The sequence below is a fragment of the Nerophis lumbriciformis genome, linkage group LG39 (assembly GCF_033978685.3).
Source record: "Nerophis lumbriciformis linkage group LG39, RoL_Nlum_v2.1, whole genome shotgun sequence".
Lineage (NCBI taxonomy): Eukaryota > Metazoa > Chordata > Actinopteri > Syngnathiformes > Syngnathidae > Nerophis > Nerophis lumbriciformis.
The window spans coordinates 10,229,745-10,249,109 of NC_084586.2; the positions used below are offsets into that span (position 1 = coordinate 10,229,745).

Consider the following 19,365-nt stretch of genomic DNA (forward strand, 5'->3'; position numbering starts at 1 on the left):
TATTATGCTAGATCCACTATGGACTGGACTTTCACTATATTATGCTAGATCCACTATGGACTGGACTTTCACAATATTATGCTAGATCCACTATGGACTGGACTTTCACTATAATATGCTAGATCCACTATGGACTGAACTTTCACTATATTATGCTAGATCCACTATGGACTGGACTTTCACTATATTATGCTAGATCCACTATGGACTGGACTTTCACTATATTATGCTAGATCCACTATCGACTGGACTTTCACAATATTATGCTAGATCCACTATGGACTGGACTTTCACAATATTATGTTAGATCCACTATGAACTGGACTTTCACAATATTGTGCTAGATCCACTATGGACTGGACTTTCACTACGGTATATTATGCTAGATCCACTATGGACTGGACTCTCACAATATTATGCTAGATCCACTATGGACTGGACTCTCACACTATTATGTTAGATCCACTATGGACTGGACTCTCACACTATTATGTTAGATCTACTATGGACTGGACTTTCACAATATTATGCTAGATCCACTATGGACTGGACTTTCACAATATTATGCTAGATCCACTATGGACTGGACTTTCACAATATTATGCTAGATCCACTATGGACTGGACTTTCACAATATTATGCTAGATCCACTATGGACTGGACTTTCACAATATTATGCTAGATCCACTATGGACTGGACTTTCACAATATTATGCTAGATCCACTATGGACTGCACTTTCACTATATTATGCTAGATCCACTATGGACTGGACTTTCACAATATTATGTTAGATCCACTATGGACTGGGCTTTCACTATATTATGCTAGATCCACTATGGACTGGACTTTCACTATATTATGCTAGATCCACTATGAACTGGACTTTCACAATATTATGTTAGATCCACTATGGACTGGACTCTCACTATTATGTTAGATCCACTATGGACTGGACTTTCACAATATTATGCTAGATCCACTATGGACTGGACTTTCACAATATTATGCTAGATCCACTATGGACTGGACTTTCACAATATTATGCTAGATCCACTATGGACTGGACTTTCACAATATTATGCTAGATCCACTATGGACTGGACTTTCACAATATTATGCTAGATCCACTATGGACTGGACTTTCACAATATTATGCTAGATCCACTATGGACTGCACTTTCACTATATTATGCTAGATCCACTATGGACTGGACTTTCACAATATTATGCTAGATCCACTATGGACTGGACTTTCACAATATTATGCTAGATCCACTATGGACTGGACTCTCACACTATTATGTTAGATCCACTATGGACTGGACTCTCACACTATTATGTTAGATCCACTATGGACTGGACTCTCACACTATTATGCTAGATCCACTATGGACTGGACTTTCACAATATTATGCTAGATCCACTATGGACTGGACTCTCACTCTATTATGTTAGATCCACTATGGACTGGACTCTCACACTATTATGTTAGATCCACTATGGACTGGACTCTCACTATTATGTTAGATCCACTATGGACTGGACTCTCACAATATTATGCTAGATCCACTCGACGTCCATTGCACCGGTCACCCTAGAGGGGGGGGGGGGGGGGTTCCAAGGTTTCTCATTGTCATCCCACTGGGTTGAGTTTTTCCTTGCCCTGATGTGGGATCTGAACCAAGGTTGTCGTTGTGGCTTGTGCAGCCCTTTGAGACACTTGTGATTTAGGACTATATAAATAAACATTGATTGAGTGATAAAAAAAATAATGTGGTGTGCCAAATCCGGCCCTCGGACCTTGAGTTCGACACCTGTGTTCTAAATGATTGTTCCTCCGTCACCCTCAGGCCCAGCGACGAGAGTCACCCGACGGTGACGGCTGACGGAACGGTGGACAACCTGGCCCAGGCGGTGGACGTGATCCTCAGTCAGAGACGCTGAGAGCAAGGTCTTGGAGGGGGGGAAGAAAAAAAAGAAAATGCCCGGCAGGTTCCACAAGTAACGCTAAATCCCTGGTAGGTCAGTCCAGTTCACCGTGAATGTGTCAGTGCATGAATGGCATAGATGGAATACCTCTGTCTGATGTGGATGTGCCTGAGAGGAGCTGCCGACTGACACAGTGACACTCATGTTACTGTCAGGCCGGAAGCGTCCAGCTAAAGACGTCGCTAACTAGTCTGGGTAGCTTTTCGACAATACTGTAATGTCGAGTCTCAAGCCGGATAAAGACATGGAATAAACCAGTTGGAGTATTGGAACAAAGAGTGTTTCCAACAAAATGGAAATTAAACGCGCACTTTTGTGTGTCCGTAGCTTTAATACTAAAGTCTCTTATAAGTGCTTTCTCCACCTTTTACATATAACTCTATAAAAGCCATACCCTCCTTACATCCACTGTCCTCCACTGCAGGGTTCCCCAACTTTTTTTCCCACCAGGGACCGGTTTAATGTGTGCATTATTTTATTTTTTTAAATTAACATGAAAAATTAGCTTTTGGCTACAATCTGGCACATTAACATTTTATACCCCCCCCCTAACTTGTGTCTGTCTTTACAAACCTTACAAAATATTTTTTTCCCCAGTAAAACTCACAAAGGTACATTTCTCCAGGCATTATTAACCATTTAGCATGTGTGGTTTAGGAGTTCTGTTTAAATAACTGTCATATTGCGTGTGGCAGTTATACTGTCATTATGAGTCAAACTTAATTTTTGTATTTGTAAACCTTACCAAAATACCTGATTGTAGTAAAACTCACATAGATACAATATTACAGGCTTTTTTTTTTAGACATAATGCCTGTTTGGTTTAGGAGTTATGTTTATATAACTTTCATATTTAGTATGACATTTATACTGTCATATTGAGTAAAAAAAACTAACTTGTGTCTTTACAAACCTTACAAAATATTTTTTTTCCAGTAAAACTCACAAAGATGCATTTCTCCAGGCATTATTAGCTGTTTAGCATGTTTGGTTTAGGAGTTATGTTTAAATAACTGTCATTTTGAAGTGGCAGTTTTACTGTCATCATAAGTAAAACCTAATTTTTGTATTTGTAAACCTTACCAAAATACCCGATTCTGGTAAAACTCACATAGATACAATATTACAAGCATTTTTAGACATAATGCATGTTTGGTTTTGGAGTTATGTTCATATAACTTTTACATTTAGTATGACAATTATACTGTCATATGGAGTAAAAAAAAAAAAACTAACTTGTGTCTTTACAAACCTTACAAAAAATTTTTTTTTTCAGTAAAACTCACAAAGGTACATTTCTCCAGGCCTTATTAGCCATTTAGCATGTACATTTATTAGCCATTTAGCATACATTTAGCACACCCGCCACCCCGAAAGGGACAAGCAGTAGAAAAATGGATGGGATGGATGGATGTCCATTCATGTGCATTGTCCCATGTACAAACAAACCTCGTTTCCATATGAGTTGGGAAATTGTGTTAGATGTAAATATAAACGGAATACAATGATTTGCAAATCCTTTTCAACCCATATTCAGTTGAATATGCTACAAAGACAACATATTTGATGTTCAAACTGATAAACATTTTTTTTTTTGTTGCAAATAATCATTAACTTTAGAATTTGATGCCAGCAACACGTGACAAAGAAGTTGGGAAAGGAGGCAATAAATACTGATAAAGTTGAGGAATGCTCATCAAACACTTATTTGGAACATCCCACAGGTGTGCAGGCTAATTGGGAACAGGTGGGTGCCATGGTTGGGTATAAAAGTAGATTCCATGAAATGCTCAGTCATTCACAAACAAGGATGGGGCGAGGGTCACCACTTTGTCAACAAATGCGTGAGCAAATTGTTGAACAGTTTAAGAAAAAACTTTCTCAACCAGCTATTGCAAGGAATTGAGGGATTTCACCATCTACGGTCCGTAATATCATCAAAAGGTTCAGAGAATCTGGAGAAATCACTGCACGTAAGCGATGATATTACGGACCTTCGATCCCTCAGGCGGTATTGCATCAACAAGCGACATCAGTGTGTAAAGGATATAACCACATGGTCTCAGGAACACTTCAGAAACCCATTGTCAGTAACTACAGTTGGTCGCTACATCTGTAAGTGCAAGTTAAAAGTCTCCTATGCAAGGCGAAAACCGTTTATCAACAACACCCAGAAACGCTGTCGGCTTCGCTGGGCCTGAGCTCATCTAAGATGGACTGATACAAAGTGGAAAAGTGTTCTGTGGTCTGACGAGTCCACATTTCAAATTGTTTTTGGAAACTGTGGACGTCGTGTCCTCCGGACCAAAGAGGAAGAGAACCATCCGGATTGTTATAGGCGCAAAGTTGAAAAGCCAGCATCTGTGATGGTATGGGGGTGTGTTAGTGCCCAAGACATGGGTAACTTATCGGACATCTCTAATATATACCCTTTCTAAGCATCCAGAAAGCGCCAACAAGACTCCCATTTACACGTCGTGACCTGAAAATTAACCAAATATGAGTGATATTGGATTTTTCATAGCGGCGCATTGATAGCAGTGAGCTAATACTAGCTTATGCTGCCATTGTTGACACACTTGCTAAAAGTAAATTCTAGATTATAATTAGAGATGTCCGATAATATCAGCAGTCCGATATTATCGGCCGATAAATGCTTTAAAACGTAATATCAGAAATGATCGGTATCGGTTTCAAAATGATCAGTATCGGTTTCAAAATGATCAGTATCGGTTTCAAAAAGCAAAATGTATGACTTTTTAAAACGCCGCTGTGTACACGGACGTAGGGAGAAGTACAGAGCGCCAATAAACCTTAAAGGCACTGCCTTTGCGTGCCGGCCCAATCACATAATATCTACGGCTTTTCACACACACAAGTGAATGCATACATACTTGGTCAACAGCCATACAGGTCACACTGAGGGTGGCCGTATAAACAACTTTAACACTGTTACAAATATGCGCCACACTGTGAACCCACACTAAACAAGAATGACAAACACATTTCGGGAGAACATCCGCACCGTAACACAACATAAACACAACAGAACAAATACCCAGAATCTCTTGCAGCACTAACTCTTCTGGGACGCTACAATATATACATTCATTGCTCACCTGGTAGTAGAAACATGTGGCCATGGACCCGACAGGCCGGTTGACTTTCACATCCCCCTCATTGGCAAACGTTTGGACACCTAATTTTAGTAGATCATGTATTTTTCAGTTAGACGAGAAAACCTTTAGGCTGAGTGTGACGAATCACCCGTCCTTAGTCCGTAACCCAAACTTCAAACCACGGCTCAGTCACCGGGGTCACAGTCAGCGGCTTCAGCTGGAGGCCTTCTCGTTATATATCACTCACGTAACTAAAACGAGTAGAGTGGGGGGAAAGAAAACCAACAAACGATTGGGGCTATTGGGCTTCGGCCGCGCCAGCTGGATCATCGCAAGTGGGGCGTAAAACAAACGATTGTCCATCGCTGCCCCGGAGGTTCCAGTGCACCCAAATAGACGAGGCCTGGGACAAAAGCTCGTTGCCAAGTGATTAATTGGGATCTTTGCGGTTCACTTCACCAAAGAGCTGACACAAGCTTGACTGTTATTGGGCAATTAAAAGGTAATGAAACGCCATAAGTATTATATAAGTGGGAGCGCCCACTCCTCCTCTTGATTGGGGGATAAACACCAACGTAGACGGCAAAGTGCTAGCAGCTGGTGCGGCTTTACGACACCTCCGACATTGTTTGACTCCCAGGTTTGCGCCAGCGTTTTACAGCCTTTTGGCCGTTGCGCGCCGCGCTGTAAAAAAAAAAAATTGTGATTCTGACTTTCCTCCAATGTATCTTTGTTTGGTTTGTTTCTACCTGACCTCAGAAGAGTACGCGTTCCCAGCATTGTGCTGGCAGGTTCACCTTCGGCCGGGTTTTCTGAGGGTACGTTTACAACTACCTAGTGGTAATAGAAACTCATGAAAGAAAACAAAAATTCTGATAATACGAGTCCAATTGGTTCCGTTTTTATTTTATTTATTTTATTTTATTTATTAATTTTATAGTTTTTTACTGAATGGGACACCCAAAATGTACATAAAAATAAAGAAAGTGGGATTTACAATATTAACTATGAACAATAAAACACTGAATATTAACAACATTTTAACTGTTATAAAGAAAAACACACTTTTAGATGAGAAATATTGTATAAAAACAATACAATAGAACACATCTGAGCAAATATTTTGACTCGGGGGCCATGTTGAGAGAAAAAATGTGTCTGGGGGGGCCAATGTGTATGTGTGTATAAATGATATGTACACATTTAGCTGTAAAAAATCTTTCTTGGGTCCCTTTTTTTCAGGAACACTAATACCAAAAGTCACAATGTCCGATAGAGTTCTAAAAACGTTATGACAGACCACCTAAAAAAAAACAGAATGGAATTTTATAGTTTTTTACTGAATGGGACACCCAAAATGTACATTAAAATAAAAAAAGTGGGATTTACAATATTAACTATGAACAATAAAACACTGAATATCAACAACATTTTAACTGTTATAAAGAAAAACACACTTTTAGATGAGAAATATTGAAATAAAAACAATACAATAAAATAAAATATTTTGACTCAGGGGCCATATTGAGAGAAAAAAATGTGTCTGGGGGGCCAAGGTGTATGTGTGTATAAATTATGTGTACACATTTAGCTGTAAAAATCTTTCTTGGGTCCCTTTTTTTCAGGAACACTAATACCAAAAGTCACAATATCCGATAGAGTTCTAAAAACGTTATGACAGACCACCTAAAAAAACGGAATGGAATTTTACAGTTTTTTACTGAATGGGACACACAAAATGTACATAAAAATAAAGAAAGTGGGATTTACAATATTAACTATGAACAATAAAACACTGAATATCAACAACATTTTAACTGTTATAAAGAAGAACACACTTTTAAATGACAAATATTGTATAAAAACAATACAATAAAATAAAATATTTTGACTCGGGGGGCCATATTGAGAGAAAAAATGTGTCTGGGGGGCCAATGTGTATGTGTGTATAAATGATATGTACACATTTAGCTGTAAAAAATCTTTCTTGGGTCCCTTTTTTTTTAGGAACACTAATACCAAAAGTCACAATGTCCAATAGAGTTCTAAAAACGTTATGACAGACCACCTAAAAAAACGGAATGGAATTTTACAGTTTTTTACTGAATGGGACACCCAAAATGTATTTAAAAAGAAAGAAAGTAGGATTTACAATATTAACTATGAACAATAAAACACTGAATATAAACAACATTTTAACTGTTATAAAGAAAAACACACTTTTAGATGAGAAATGTTGTATAAAAACAATACAATAGAACCGAGCTGTGCAAATATTTTGACTCGGGGGGCCATATTGAGAGAAAAAATGTGTCTGGGGGGCCAATGTGTATGTGTGTATAAATGATATGTACACATTTAGCTGTAAAAAATCTTTCTTGGGTCCCTTTTTTACAGGAACACTAATACCAAAAGTCACAATGTCCGATAGAGTTCTAAAAACGTTATGACAGACCACCTCAAAAAACGGAATGGAATTTTACAGTTTTTTACTGAATGGGACACCCAAAATGTACATAAAAATAAAGAAAGTGGGATTTACAATATTAACTATGAACAATAAAACACTGAATATTAACAACATATGAGCGTCGCAAAGTGTAATAAACATATTCCCTCGATGAGCTTCAAGCACACCTACGAAGTGAAAACCATTTCAGGTGACTACCTCTTGAAGCTCATGGAGAGAATGCCAAGAGTGTGCAAAGCAGTAATCAGAGCAGAGGGTGGCTATTTTGAAGAAACTAAAATATAAAACATGTTTTCAGTTATTTCACCTTTTTTTTTGTTAAGTACATAACTTCACATGTGTTCATTCATAGTTTTGATGCCTTCAGTGACAATCTACAATGTAAATAGTCATGAAAATAAAGAAAAGGCATTGAATGAGGAGAAGGTGTGTCATATTTAGTATAGTGCAGCATGGAATTGCACCAAAAGCAAACACTAGTCGAGGCACAAAGCACAACAAGGAGCAACAGGTGACACTAAACAGGAACGGGAAGTGAAGGCGCAGCAAAATGAAGAATCAAACTATGACACAAAACACAGGAAAGTAGCGATCAAAGTCCAAACTGTCACCCGAGATCATGAAACAAGTTGTGAAAAAAATATCAAATTTACGAGCCATTCTCCCAACATTTGCATCGGTGCGGCGCGGCCTATTGATCCTGTCCCCGCAGGAGCCAGATGAGCTTTCAGATATGAGAGATGACCTCATTTCTGCAGACATGTCAGGACATGCAGCTGTCGGGCTCTGCATGGCCCGTTTGACTGCAGAACTCTTCTAGACTCCTGACTGGGACTTGTTGTCACCTTCAAGACACAACCAGTTGATTTGTCTGCTAGAACGCTGTCTGATTTCCATTAGAAGCGTGGTTTCCCACTAAGACAGTTTTCACAGAGGGCCACATCGCAGTTATGTGTCACTTCTAACAGTGAATACTATTATTACACCATTTTTTTATGCATTTTATTAGATTTTTTTTTTAAACTAAAATGTAAAAAAAATATGGTAAGTTGCAATAATTTCACCTCAAAATTTAGCGTATATTACTGGAAATGGAAAAACAGAACTGCTGTTTTTATGGTAAAAAAAAAAAAAAAGCGGCTCAGTTGCCAGAATTTTACTGTAAAAATTTACTTTTTTTTTTTTTTACTGTAAATAAAAAAAACTAAAATTTTACAGCAAAATGTTGGCACCTGAGCTGCCAGTTTGTTTTTTTGTTATTTTTTACCGCAAATCAACAACTGTAGATTTTTCAATGTATTACTGTAAATGCCAAAACAGCACCAGTTTATTACAGTAAAAAACGTTTTGTTTTTTCTTCATTTAGAGAAAAATGCTGTAAAAACCACAGTAAATGTTACTATTTTACCATGAAATTGCACAATTTTAAGGATAACTTGCTTTGAAATAATTATTATTACTATTTATTTCTACTTAAAAAATGGTTTGAATGTTTGATGATATATTTTTGCATAATTAGACAATATTCAAGTTAACATCATTTGCGATTACATGGAGTACATACATATTTTTTCTTTCAAAATAAAAAGACAGACTACATTTAGTAAGAAAAGTTACAGTACTTTATTGATACATATTATTATTTCCAGGCTTTTGAGAGCCAAATAAAATGAAGTGGCTGGCCACATCTGGCCCCCGGGCCTTGAGTTTGACACCTGTGCACTAAGAAGTAAAGATGAGTCTGAGTAATAGTCACAATTATTATACATTGATTATTTTCACAACAAAATAATTATAAAATCACAAAGACATTCCTTAAAGATTTTGATGTTATTTATTACTATTGTAAATAACAGTAATCAAATATTACACCAGTACAACATAATATAAACACAAACATTATTAATAATAGACGAATCAATTATTTATAGACTAAGTTTAACTTTATTAATTCCCCCAGGGTAAAATGTTACTTATGTGGGTAATAAACTCAACTGTCATTCATGCCTAATTATTCATTGTCAATAAACTATTTTATGTTGTGTTAATAATGACTGGAATGCACATAATGAGTTCCCATTGTATAACTTATGATGTTACATAAGTGTTGCTATATTAATTTACAATGGCTATAGTTTATTCCAGAGGTTCTTAAAACTTTTGACCCCAAATATTAACACTGAGTTAGTCATCTCACTCTTGGTTTTAATCATATTTAATGATTATAGTTAACCTATTTACAGTTTACAACCTTGTCAAATGATATGAAACCATGTGTTCATCACAAAGATTATTATTTAACACATGAACCTTAGGCTTTGGTCAGGCTGATTAGAAGAAGAAAAAAGTACTAACCAAGTATACTGCATGAAAAGGGACTCATAAATAGCGTATTTTTCGGAGTATAAGTCGCACCGGCCGAAAATGCATAATAAAAAAGGAAAAAAACATAAGTCGCACTGGAGCCCGGCCAAACTTATAGTCTGAAAAATACGGTAAGTCACTCCCGAGTATAAGTCGCACCCCCGGCCAAACTACGGAAAAAACTGCGACTTATAGTCCGAAAAATACGGTAAGTCGCTCCTAAGTATAAGTCGCACCCCCGGCCAAACTGTGAAAAAACTGCGACTAATAGTCCGAAAAATACAGTAAGTCGTTCCTGAGTATAAGTCGCACCCCCGGCCAAACTACGGAAAAAACTGCGACTTATAGTCCGAAAAATACGGTAAGTCGCTCCTGGGTATAAGTCGCACCCCGGCCAAACTGTGAAAAAAACTGCAACTTATAGTCCGAAAAATACAGTAAGTCGCTCCTGAGTATAAGTCGCACCCCCGGCCAAACTATGAAAAAAATTGCGACTTTTTGTCCGAATAATACGGTAAGTCGCTCCTGAGTATAAGTCGCACCCCCGGCCAAACTATGAAAAAAATTGCGACTTATAGTCCGAATAATACGGTAAGTCACTCCTGAGTATAAGTCGCACCCCCGGCCAAACTATGAAAAAACTGCGACTTATAGTCCGAAAAATACGGTAAGTCGCTCCTGAGTATAAGTCGCACCCCCGGCCAAACTATGAAAAAACTGCGACTTATAGTCCGAAAAATACGGTAACTGATGACAAATCAATTCACATACAATTATGTTGTACTAAACTAAATTAATAATGAATATGTTACTTAATTAACCTGTCAATAAAGTGCAGATGAAAATACAGCTTCATCAGTTGAGTCATCATTTTTGCGCTTAAGAACATTTTATATGACTTAAGCGCCAGACTTCTTTTTTGTCTGATATTGTCATTACTGCCACAAGTGGTGGAAAAGTGTATTACAACTGTATGAGCTGCAGCTTAGAAACCGATGTTTTTTTGCGGCCCTATGTTAAAGTAACACTGGTTTATTCAACAGACAGGAAGAAGCAATGTCTAATGTTAAATGGTCACTGAATGACAGGAGTAGTATCTGTTCTTGTTTGTTTACACCAGACCTGGACAAATTACGGCCACATGAGGCCCGTTAAGCTTTTCAATCTGGCCCGCCGGACATTAGCAAAAACATTTTTTTAGATCTTTAAGATGGAAACTGTTGCCGCCATTATGATGTGCAGTGATGTTCTCTAATGACCGTAAGTCTTCAACTATACAAAGTATTTCAATGGTTGGAATCTGTGCTTTTGCATGATATACTAGTTACTATGGTCATCTAATGAGTTACTATGGTCATCTAATGAGTTACTATGGTCATCTAGTTAGTTACTATGGTCATCTAATTAGTTACTATGGTCATCTAATTAGTTACTATGGTCATCTAATTAGTTACTATGGTCATCTAATGAGTTACTATGGTCATATAATTTGTTACTATGGTCATCTAATTTGTTACTATGGTCATCTAATTAGTTACTATGGTCATCTAATGAGTTACTATGGTCATATAATTAGTTACTATGGTCATCTAATTAGTTACTATGGTCATAATGAGTTACTATGGTCATCTAATTAGTTACTATGGTCATCTAATGAGTTACTATGGTCATCTAATGAGTTACTATGGTCATCTAATGAGTTACTATGGTCATCTAATTAGTTACTATGGTCATCTAATGAGTTACTATGGTCATCTAATTAGTTACTATGGTCATCTAATGAGTTACTATGGTCATATTATTAGTTACTATGGTCATATAATTAGTTACTATGGTCATCTAATGAGTTACTATGGTCATCTAATGAGTTACTATGGTCATCTAATGAGTTACTATGGTCATATAATTAGTTACTATGGTCATCTAATGAGTTACTATGGTCATCTAATGAGTTACTATGGTCATATAATTAGTTACTATGGTCATCTAATGAGTTACTATGGTCATCTAATGAGTTACTATGGTCATATAATGAGTTACTATGGTCATATAATTAGTTACTATGGTCATCTAATTAGTTACTATGGTCATCTAAGTCACAGCAGCTCAGACGAGGCACCAAGCAGTGTGGGTGGGGAGCGTTTCCACAGAGTGGTCCCCACATCTGTGGTCCTCCCCAAGGTTTCTCATTGTCATCCCACTGGGTTGAGTTTTTTTCCTTGCCCTGATGTGGGCTCCGAGCCGAGGATGTCGTTGTGGCTTGTGCAGCCCTTTGAGACACTCGTGATTTAGGGCTATATAAGTAAACATTGATTGATTGATTCCTGGGTGGGTCTCGCATGAGAGGAAGAGCAGGGGTTAGTTAATCAATTTGCAATGCAGTCTGCTGAAAATGAGGGGAAAGCTCCACTCCACGTAGCAACTGACGCCGTGGTCAAAGCCGGAGTGGCGGCTAAAGTGGACAGTGCACTCCCGCAATTCGTCACGTTTCATGTGTCAGGTAAACAGCGACAAAAAGTACTCTTTTAATCCCGTTCCTGCTGTATTCCTTGCCTTTGTTTCATTCAAACAAAATTCTACCGTAGCTGAAGTGAAGTTGCCACTTTGACTGATGATTCCAAAGCAGGTTTTTCCATGAGTTTGTTGGTAAACAACGATAATAATAAAAAAAAATTGGAAACCGTGTAATGTTGACATGAAGCGGCCCACGATGAAAATGATTCAATAACCGTGACCTTTTTAGTCGCGGTTAATAGTCAATTTCGGTTGATGGTTGCATCGCTACTACAGTATTGTCCTTGTCAAAACACAACCCCTTTTCCTTCCACAAGCCTGGCTCATTATCATGCTGATGAGGCCCCCCCCCCCCTCAGGGGACACAATGTCTGGAAGTCTGTCTGGAAGCCTTCCCATCATGCTTTGCTCTGCTCGTTCAATGAATACCTCTCGGATCTATCCTTCATAATCTCTAATGTAAGACAAGAACACTTATGTTTACCTTTTTTTACTAGTCTGCTAACAATTTACCTAATGGGAGGAATCTATTCCGCCTATAAAGCCCTCAAAAAACATCCAAAAACTGCCAACAATACTCCATTTACCAAATATTAGTGATATTGGTCATCTAAGAGGTAGGGTTGTACTGTATACAGGTACTAGTATAGTATCGCAGTATTAATGACTGAAAAACGGTACTATACCCTGTTTGAAAAGCACCGTCACGCCATGACATTGCCGGTTTTACCTGCAGAGGAGCATGTTCGGCAGCGCACACACACAGAGTACTTACAAGCAGACACGGCGTGTAGACCGAAAAGGGGAGAACGTACGCATTTTGACTTTAAAAACTAACGATAAAGGTGAATTCGTCCATTTCGCAGTCTGCAGTGTTTTAGCGACTTCTAAATCACTAATCCTCGTCTCCGTGGCGACAAAAAGTACGTTTCTTACAAGTATTGTTATCGCTGCAGGACGAGGAATAAGGTTGTGAGTTCCAACCCCGGCCGAGTCGTACCGAAGACTATAAAAAATGGGACCCGTTACCTCCCTGCTTGGCACTCAGCATCAAGGGTTGGAATTGGGGGGTTAAATCACCAAAAATGATTCCCGGGCGTGGCCACCGCTGCTGCTCACTGCTCCCCTCACCTCCCAGGGGGGTGAAACATAGGGATGGGTCAAATGCATGAGGACACATTTCACCACACCTAGTGTGTGTGTGTGACAATCATTGGTACTTTAACTTTAACTGTAATGATACCAAGTACAGGCACGTATCGTGTCGATACTACTATGATTACATCGATATTTTTTAGCATCACAACATCATCTTTCGTTTTTTTTAAATGTATATTATGTTTATACACTCAGGAAATATGTCCCTGGACACATGAGGACTTTGAATTTGACCAACGTATGACCCTGTAGCTACTTGGTATCGCATCGATACCTAAATTTGTGGTATCATCCAAAACTAATGTAAAGTATCCAAACAAGAGAAGAATAAGTGATTATTACATTTGAACAGAAGTGTAGATAGAACATGTTAAAAGAGAAAGTAAGCAGATATTAACAGTAAATGAATGAGTAGATTAATAATCAATTTTTACAGCTTGTCCTTTATAATGTTGACAAAATAGAATGGAAAATGACACAATATGTTACTGCATATGTCAGCAGACTAATTAGGAGCCTTTGTGTCAGAATAATTGTATCAAAGTTATCACAAAACTACCTGACCCCCCCTCCAGGCACCTTTTCTTTGAACTGTTTTGTGACCAGCGGCTGTTTATGACCCCCGTCCCTTTAGAAACAGCTGTTGCCATGTAATCGGGGAAAGTCCAGATAAAAGAGGAGCCGTACAATCTTTCACCAGAGCGTGGTGGAAGACTGTACAAATAGTACAGCCCGGACGTTTCTCCTCAATTGAGCTAAATTGAATTCTGTCTCTGTTTAATTCCTTGCTTCTGGTCTTGTTTAATAGACGTCATCAGTGTTTGAACCTGACACTTTGTTTGCTTACTTACTACTAAAAAGACAAATTGTCTCGTATGTTCACTATTTTATATAAGGACTAAATTGCGATAAGAAACATATGTTTAATGTACCCTGAGATTTTTTGTTAAAACAATGCCATTTTTTTGGGGTCCCCTTTATTTAGGAAAGCATCGAAATACATGTTGGTACCGGTACCAAAATATTGCTATCGAAACAACCCAAGCTCTAATGTGTATATTTTAAGAACTCCCGCCATCGTGCAGGTGTACATAATAAAAGTGGCCATAAATCTAAAAGGGGAAGAAAAAAATAAATTACCTTCGTGTTGCTTTTGATCTTTCCTACTTGTAGCACGTGAAGTATGTCAAGGACCCTCCCATTTCGGGGCTCGTTTGGCCGCTTCCTGTTTGACAGGAAACGGCGTGTCAGCTTCAACCCCTGGCACACCTGCACCTCAGAGACAGAGAGGCTTGTTTGGACAGTTAAAAACCCCCCCTGCTGTGAGCAGCCATGGGCATGAAGTAGTTCTTCTCTCACACAGAGAACACTATGTACTCCACTCATGACCCCACCCTCTGGAATGGGGGGCCGTGACCCCGCCCGCCCCCCTCCTCCTCGTTTGCCCACCAAAGCCTCCCGAGTTGTGCATGGCCGGCAGACAAAGGCTGACTCAGTGATGTCACACTTACCAGCGTGATCCCGCCGGGGCCAAAGGTGGCCCCGTAATGTCAGCGCCGAGTGTAAACACAGTGCGCGCGTCTGAAGGCTCCCAGCTGACCTCACTTTTCAAGGGTTCCAGAAAGGCTCCAGGAGCAAAGTTTGCACACACATTCTCATTTCAATGCCTTTTTCTTTATTTTCACGACTATTTACATTGTGGATTGTCACTGAAGGCATCACAACTTTGACACCTGTGAAGTGAAAACCATTTCAGCTCATGCAGAGAATGCCAAGAGTGTGCAAAGGGTGGCTATTTTGTTATTTCACCTTTTTTTTCTGTTAAGTACATAACTCCACATGTGTTCATTCATAGTTGTGATGCCTTCAGTGACAATCTACAATGTAAATAGTCATGAAAATAAAGAAAACACATTGAATGAGAAGGTGTGTCCAAACTTTTGGCCTCTACTCTACCTTTTAGACTTTGTTATCCAATATTGCATCAAATGTTATAGTATCATACTTTCCAAACAATTTGGGGTGAAAATAAAAATAGATACTTAAATGTCTGCTTGACTTATGATTTCAAAGCCAGTTATCCATCAAATTGTACACTTTAAAAATGACAATAGCATTTACGGTAAAAATGTACGTTTTGTAAGTTATTACTTTAAATGATAAAACGGTACCAACATTGTGGTAGTTTTTTAAATTTACAGTAATATTCTGGAAAAAAAACAAAACTTAAATTTTACCGTAAATTCTATTGTCATTTTTAAAGTGTACAATTTAATGGATAACTGGCTTTGAAATCACAAGTCAAGCAGACATTTAAGCATCTATTTTTATTTTTACCAAAAAATTGTTTGGAAAGTATGATAATATAATATTTGATGCAATATCGGATAATATTAAAGTTTAAAAAGTACAGTACAGGCCAAAAGTTTGGACACACCTTCTCCTCATTCAATGTGTTTTCTTTATTTTCATGACTATTTACATTGTAGATTGTCAATAGTATTGGGACACTTAGGACTAAAACTGGACAAAAGTTTTGGGACACTTAGGACTAAAACTGGAGAAAAGTATTGGGACACTTGGGACTAAAACTTGACAAAAGTATTGGGACACTTAGGACGAAAACTGGACATAAATTTTGGGACACTTGGGACTAAAACTTGACAAAAGTATTGGGACACTTAGGACTACCACTGAACAAAAGTATTGGGACACTTAGGACTAAAACTGCACAAAAGTATTGGGAAACTTAGGACTAAAACTTGACATAAGTATTGGGACACTTAGGACGAATACTGGACAACACTATTGGGACACTTGGGATTAAAACTTGACATAAGTATAGGGACACTTCGGACTACCACTGGACAAAAGTATTGGGCTACTTGGGACTAAAACTTGACAAAAGTATTGGGAAACTTCGGACTACAACGGGACTAAAGTATTGGGACACTTAGGACTATAACTGGACAAAAGTATTGGGACGCTTGGGACGTAAACTGGACAAAAGTATTGGGACACTTGGGACTAACACTTGACAAAAGTATTGGGACACTTAGGACGAAAACTGGACAAAAGTATTGGGACACTTAGGTTTACCACTGGACAAAAGTATTGGGACACCTACACTGGACAAAAGTATTGGGACACTTGGGACTAAAACTGGACAAAAGTATTGGGACACTTGGGACTAACACTGGACAAAATATTGGGACACTTAGGACTAACACCTGCCAAGTTTGCGGGCCCGACCAACGCTGCTTGCAGCTTTAATTCAATGTGTTTTCTTTATTTTCATGACTATTTACATTGTAGATTGTCATTGAAGGCATTAAATGGGAAAAACAGTGTTATTCTGGCAACTGAGCTGCCAGTTTTTTACTGTAAAAAAAATGTTGGTACCGTTTTTTCATTTAAATTAATAATCCGTAAAAAACAAAATTGTAGATTTTAAGATTAAAAACATTTTTTTTTTATTGTGGTAGGTTTTTTTTAAATTTACAGTAATATTCTGTTAAAAAAAACAAAAAAAAACTTAAATTTTACCGTAAATTCTATTGTCATTTTTAAAGTGTACAATTTAATGGCTTTGAAATCATAAGTCAAGCAGACAAAAAAAAATGTGGTACCTTTTTTCCATTTAAAGTAATAATCCATAAAAACAACAACCGTAGATTTTAAGGTTAAAAAAAAAAAAATACAAAAAAAAAATAAAAAATTAAAATAAATAAATTATAATCCGTATAAACCACAACCATAGATTTTAAGATTATTTTTTTTAAATTGTGGTAGTTTTTTAAATTTACAGTAATGTTCTGTAAAAAAAAAAAAAAAAAACTAAATGTTACTGTAAATTCTATTGTGATTTTTAAAGTGTACAATTTGATGGATAACTTGCTTTGAAATCATAAATTTGATTTCAAAATTTAAATTTAAATTTAAAAAAAAATACAAATCTTAAAATCTACGGTTGTGGTTTTTACAGATTATTACTTTAAATGGAAAAACGGTACAGGCATAATTTTTTACAGTAAAAAAAACTGGCATCTCAGTTGCCAGAATAACACTGTTTTTCCCATTAATGCCTTCAATGACAATCTACAATGTAAATAGTCATGAAAAATTAAAGAAAACACATTGAATGAGGAGAAGGTGTGTCCAAACTTTTGGCCTGTACTGTATGTAATAAAGTGCTATATTGGTTTATATTTTTTTTCATATGAAAACTGAATGAATTTTTCCCCCCATAAAAAATACTACAAATCTAATTAACACCAAAACAATTTGGTAACACTTTAGTATGGGGAACATATTCTAAGTAACAAAGACTTAATTTAGAGTTATTTGGACACTAGAGGGACATATAAGGGTTAGGGTTAGGGTTACTAATAAGCAATAAGTCTGAGGTTATTGAGGGAAGACTCTTAGTTAATGGCTTACTGCTTGTATAATAAGGCCATGCAGAATAATGCAATAATAAGTACTTAATAATGACTAATTAAGAGCCACTATGTTATTTATTTGCATGTTAATAAGCAACTAATTAATGGTGAATATGTGTTCCCTATATTAAAGTGTTACTAAAAGTTTAACACAAAAACATTTTTTCAGACAACAATTAAAATGTCAAAAATGATGAATAAAATGTATAAATGAAAATTCAACAACACTTGCAGCTACACTGAAGACTCGGGAGACGCCACCTTCACACTTCGTTCTTAAATTCCAATAGTGTTTCTCACCTTCTTTATCACAGAGCTGCCACTCGCAACTTTCTTCGGCCCCACGGTGGATTATTTAGCAGGCGTACAGTACAGGCTAAAGGTTTGGACACCACACCTTCTCATTCCAATGCTCGCGGGCCGTATGTGGCCCACGGGGCATAGTTTGGGGACCCCTGTGGTACAATATACACTCAATGACAGCCAACGTAAGCTACCTGAGGGTTACTGGTTCGATCCCCACCTACTACCAACCTCGTCCCGTCCGTCGTGTCCTTGAGCAAGACACTTCACCCTTGCTCCTGATGGGTCGCGGTTAGGGCCTTGCATGGCAGCTCCCACCATCAGTGTGTGAATGGGTGAATGTGGAAATGTGTCAAAGCGCTTTGAGTACCTTGAAGGTAGAAAAGCGCTATACAAGTTTAACCCATTCATTCATAAAGTGTGTTACGTACATACGTAATTACGTCAAATATGATTAGCCAGAGCGGCTAATGGTTAGAGTGTCCGCCCTGAGATCGGTAGGTTGTGAGTTCAAACCCCGGCCGAGTCATACCAAAGACTATAAAAATGGGACCCATTACCTCCCTGCTTGGCACTCAGCATCAAGGGTTGGAATTGGGGGTTAAATCACCAAAAAATGATTCCCGGGCGCGGCCACCGCTGCTGCTCACTGCTCCCCTCACCTCCCAGGGGGTGATCAAGGGTGATGGGTCAAATGCAGAGGACAAATTTCACCACACCTGGTGTGTGTGTGACAATCATTGGTACTTTAACTTTAACTTAAGATTGTTTTATAAACATCTCCTCCATGGTTTGATGTCACATTTTGGGGACTTATGCAGATCCCAAGCACACAACAACCGGCACTGTCAGGCAAGCAAAAGTTGCTTTTCTATTTTATATTCCCTGGAAAGTCGGTGACGTGTTCCAACATAACGTAAAGTTTACCGTATTTTTCGGACTATAAGTCGCTCTGGAGTATAAGTCGCACCGGCCGAAAATGTATAATAAAGAAGGAAAAAAAC

The 19,365-nt window shown here is 37.9% G+C and overlaps 1 protein-coding gene across 1 annotated transcript in view; it reads left to right on the top strand.

The window, feature by feature from the left end:
• The window catches only part of lhpp (phospholysine phosphohistidine inorganic pyrophosphate phosphatase), an 84,303-nt gene extending 82,019 nt beyond the window's left edge, over positions 1–2,284 (top strand). The window contains exon 7 of the mRNA XM_061931839.1: positions 1,853–2,284. Coding sequence (XP_061787823.1) covers positions 1,853–1,946 — 94 coding nt within the window. The 3' untranslated portion in view covers positions 1,947–2,284. The remainder of the gene's footprint in view (positions 1–1,852) is intronic.
• The last annotated feature ends 17,081 nt before the right edge of the window (positions 2,285–19,365 follow it).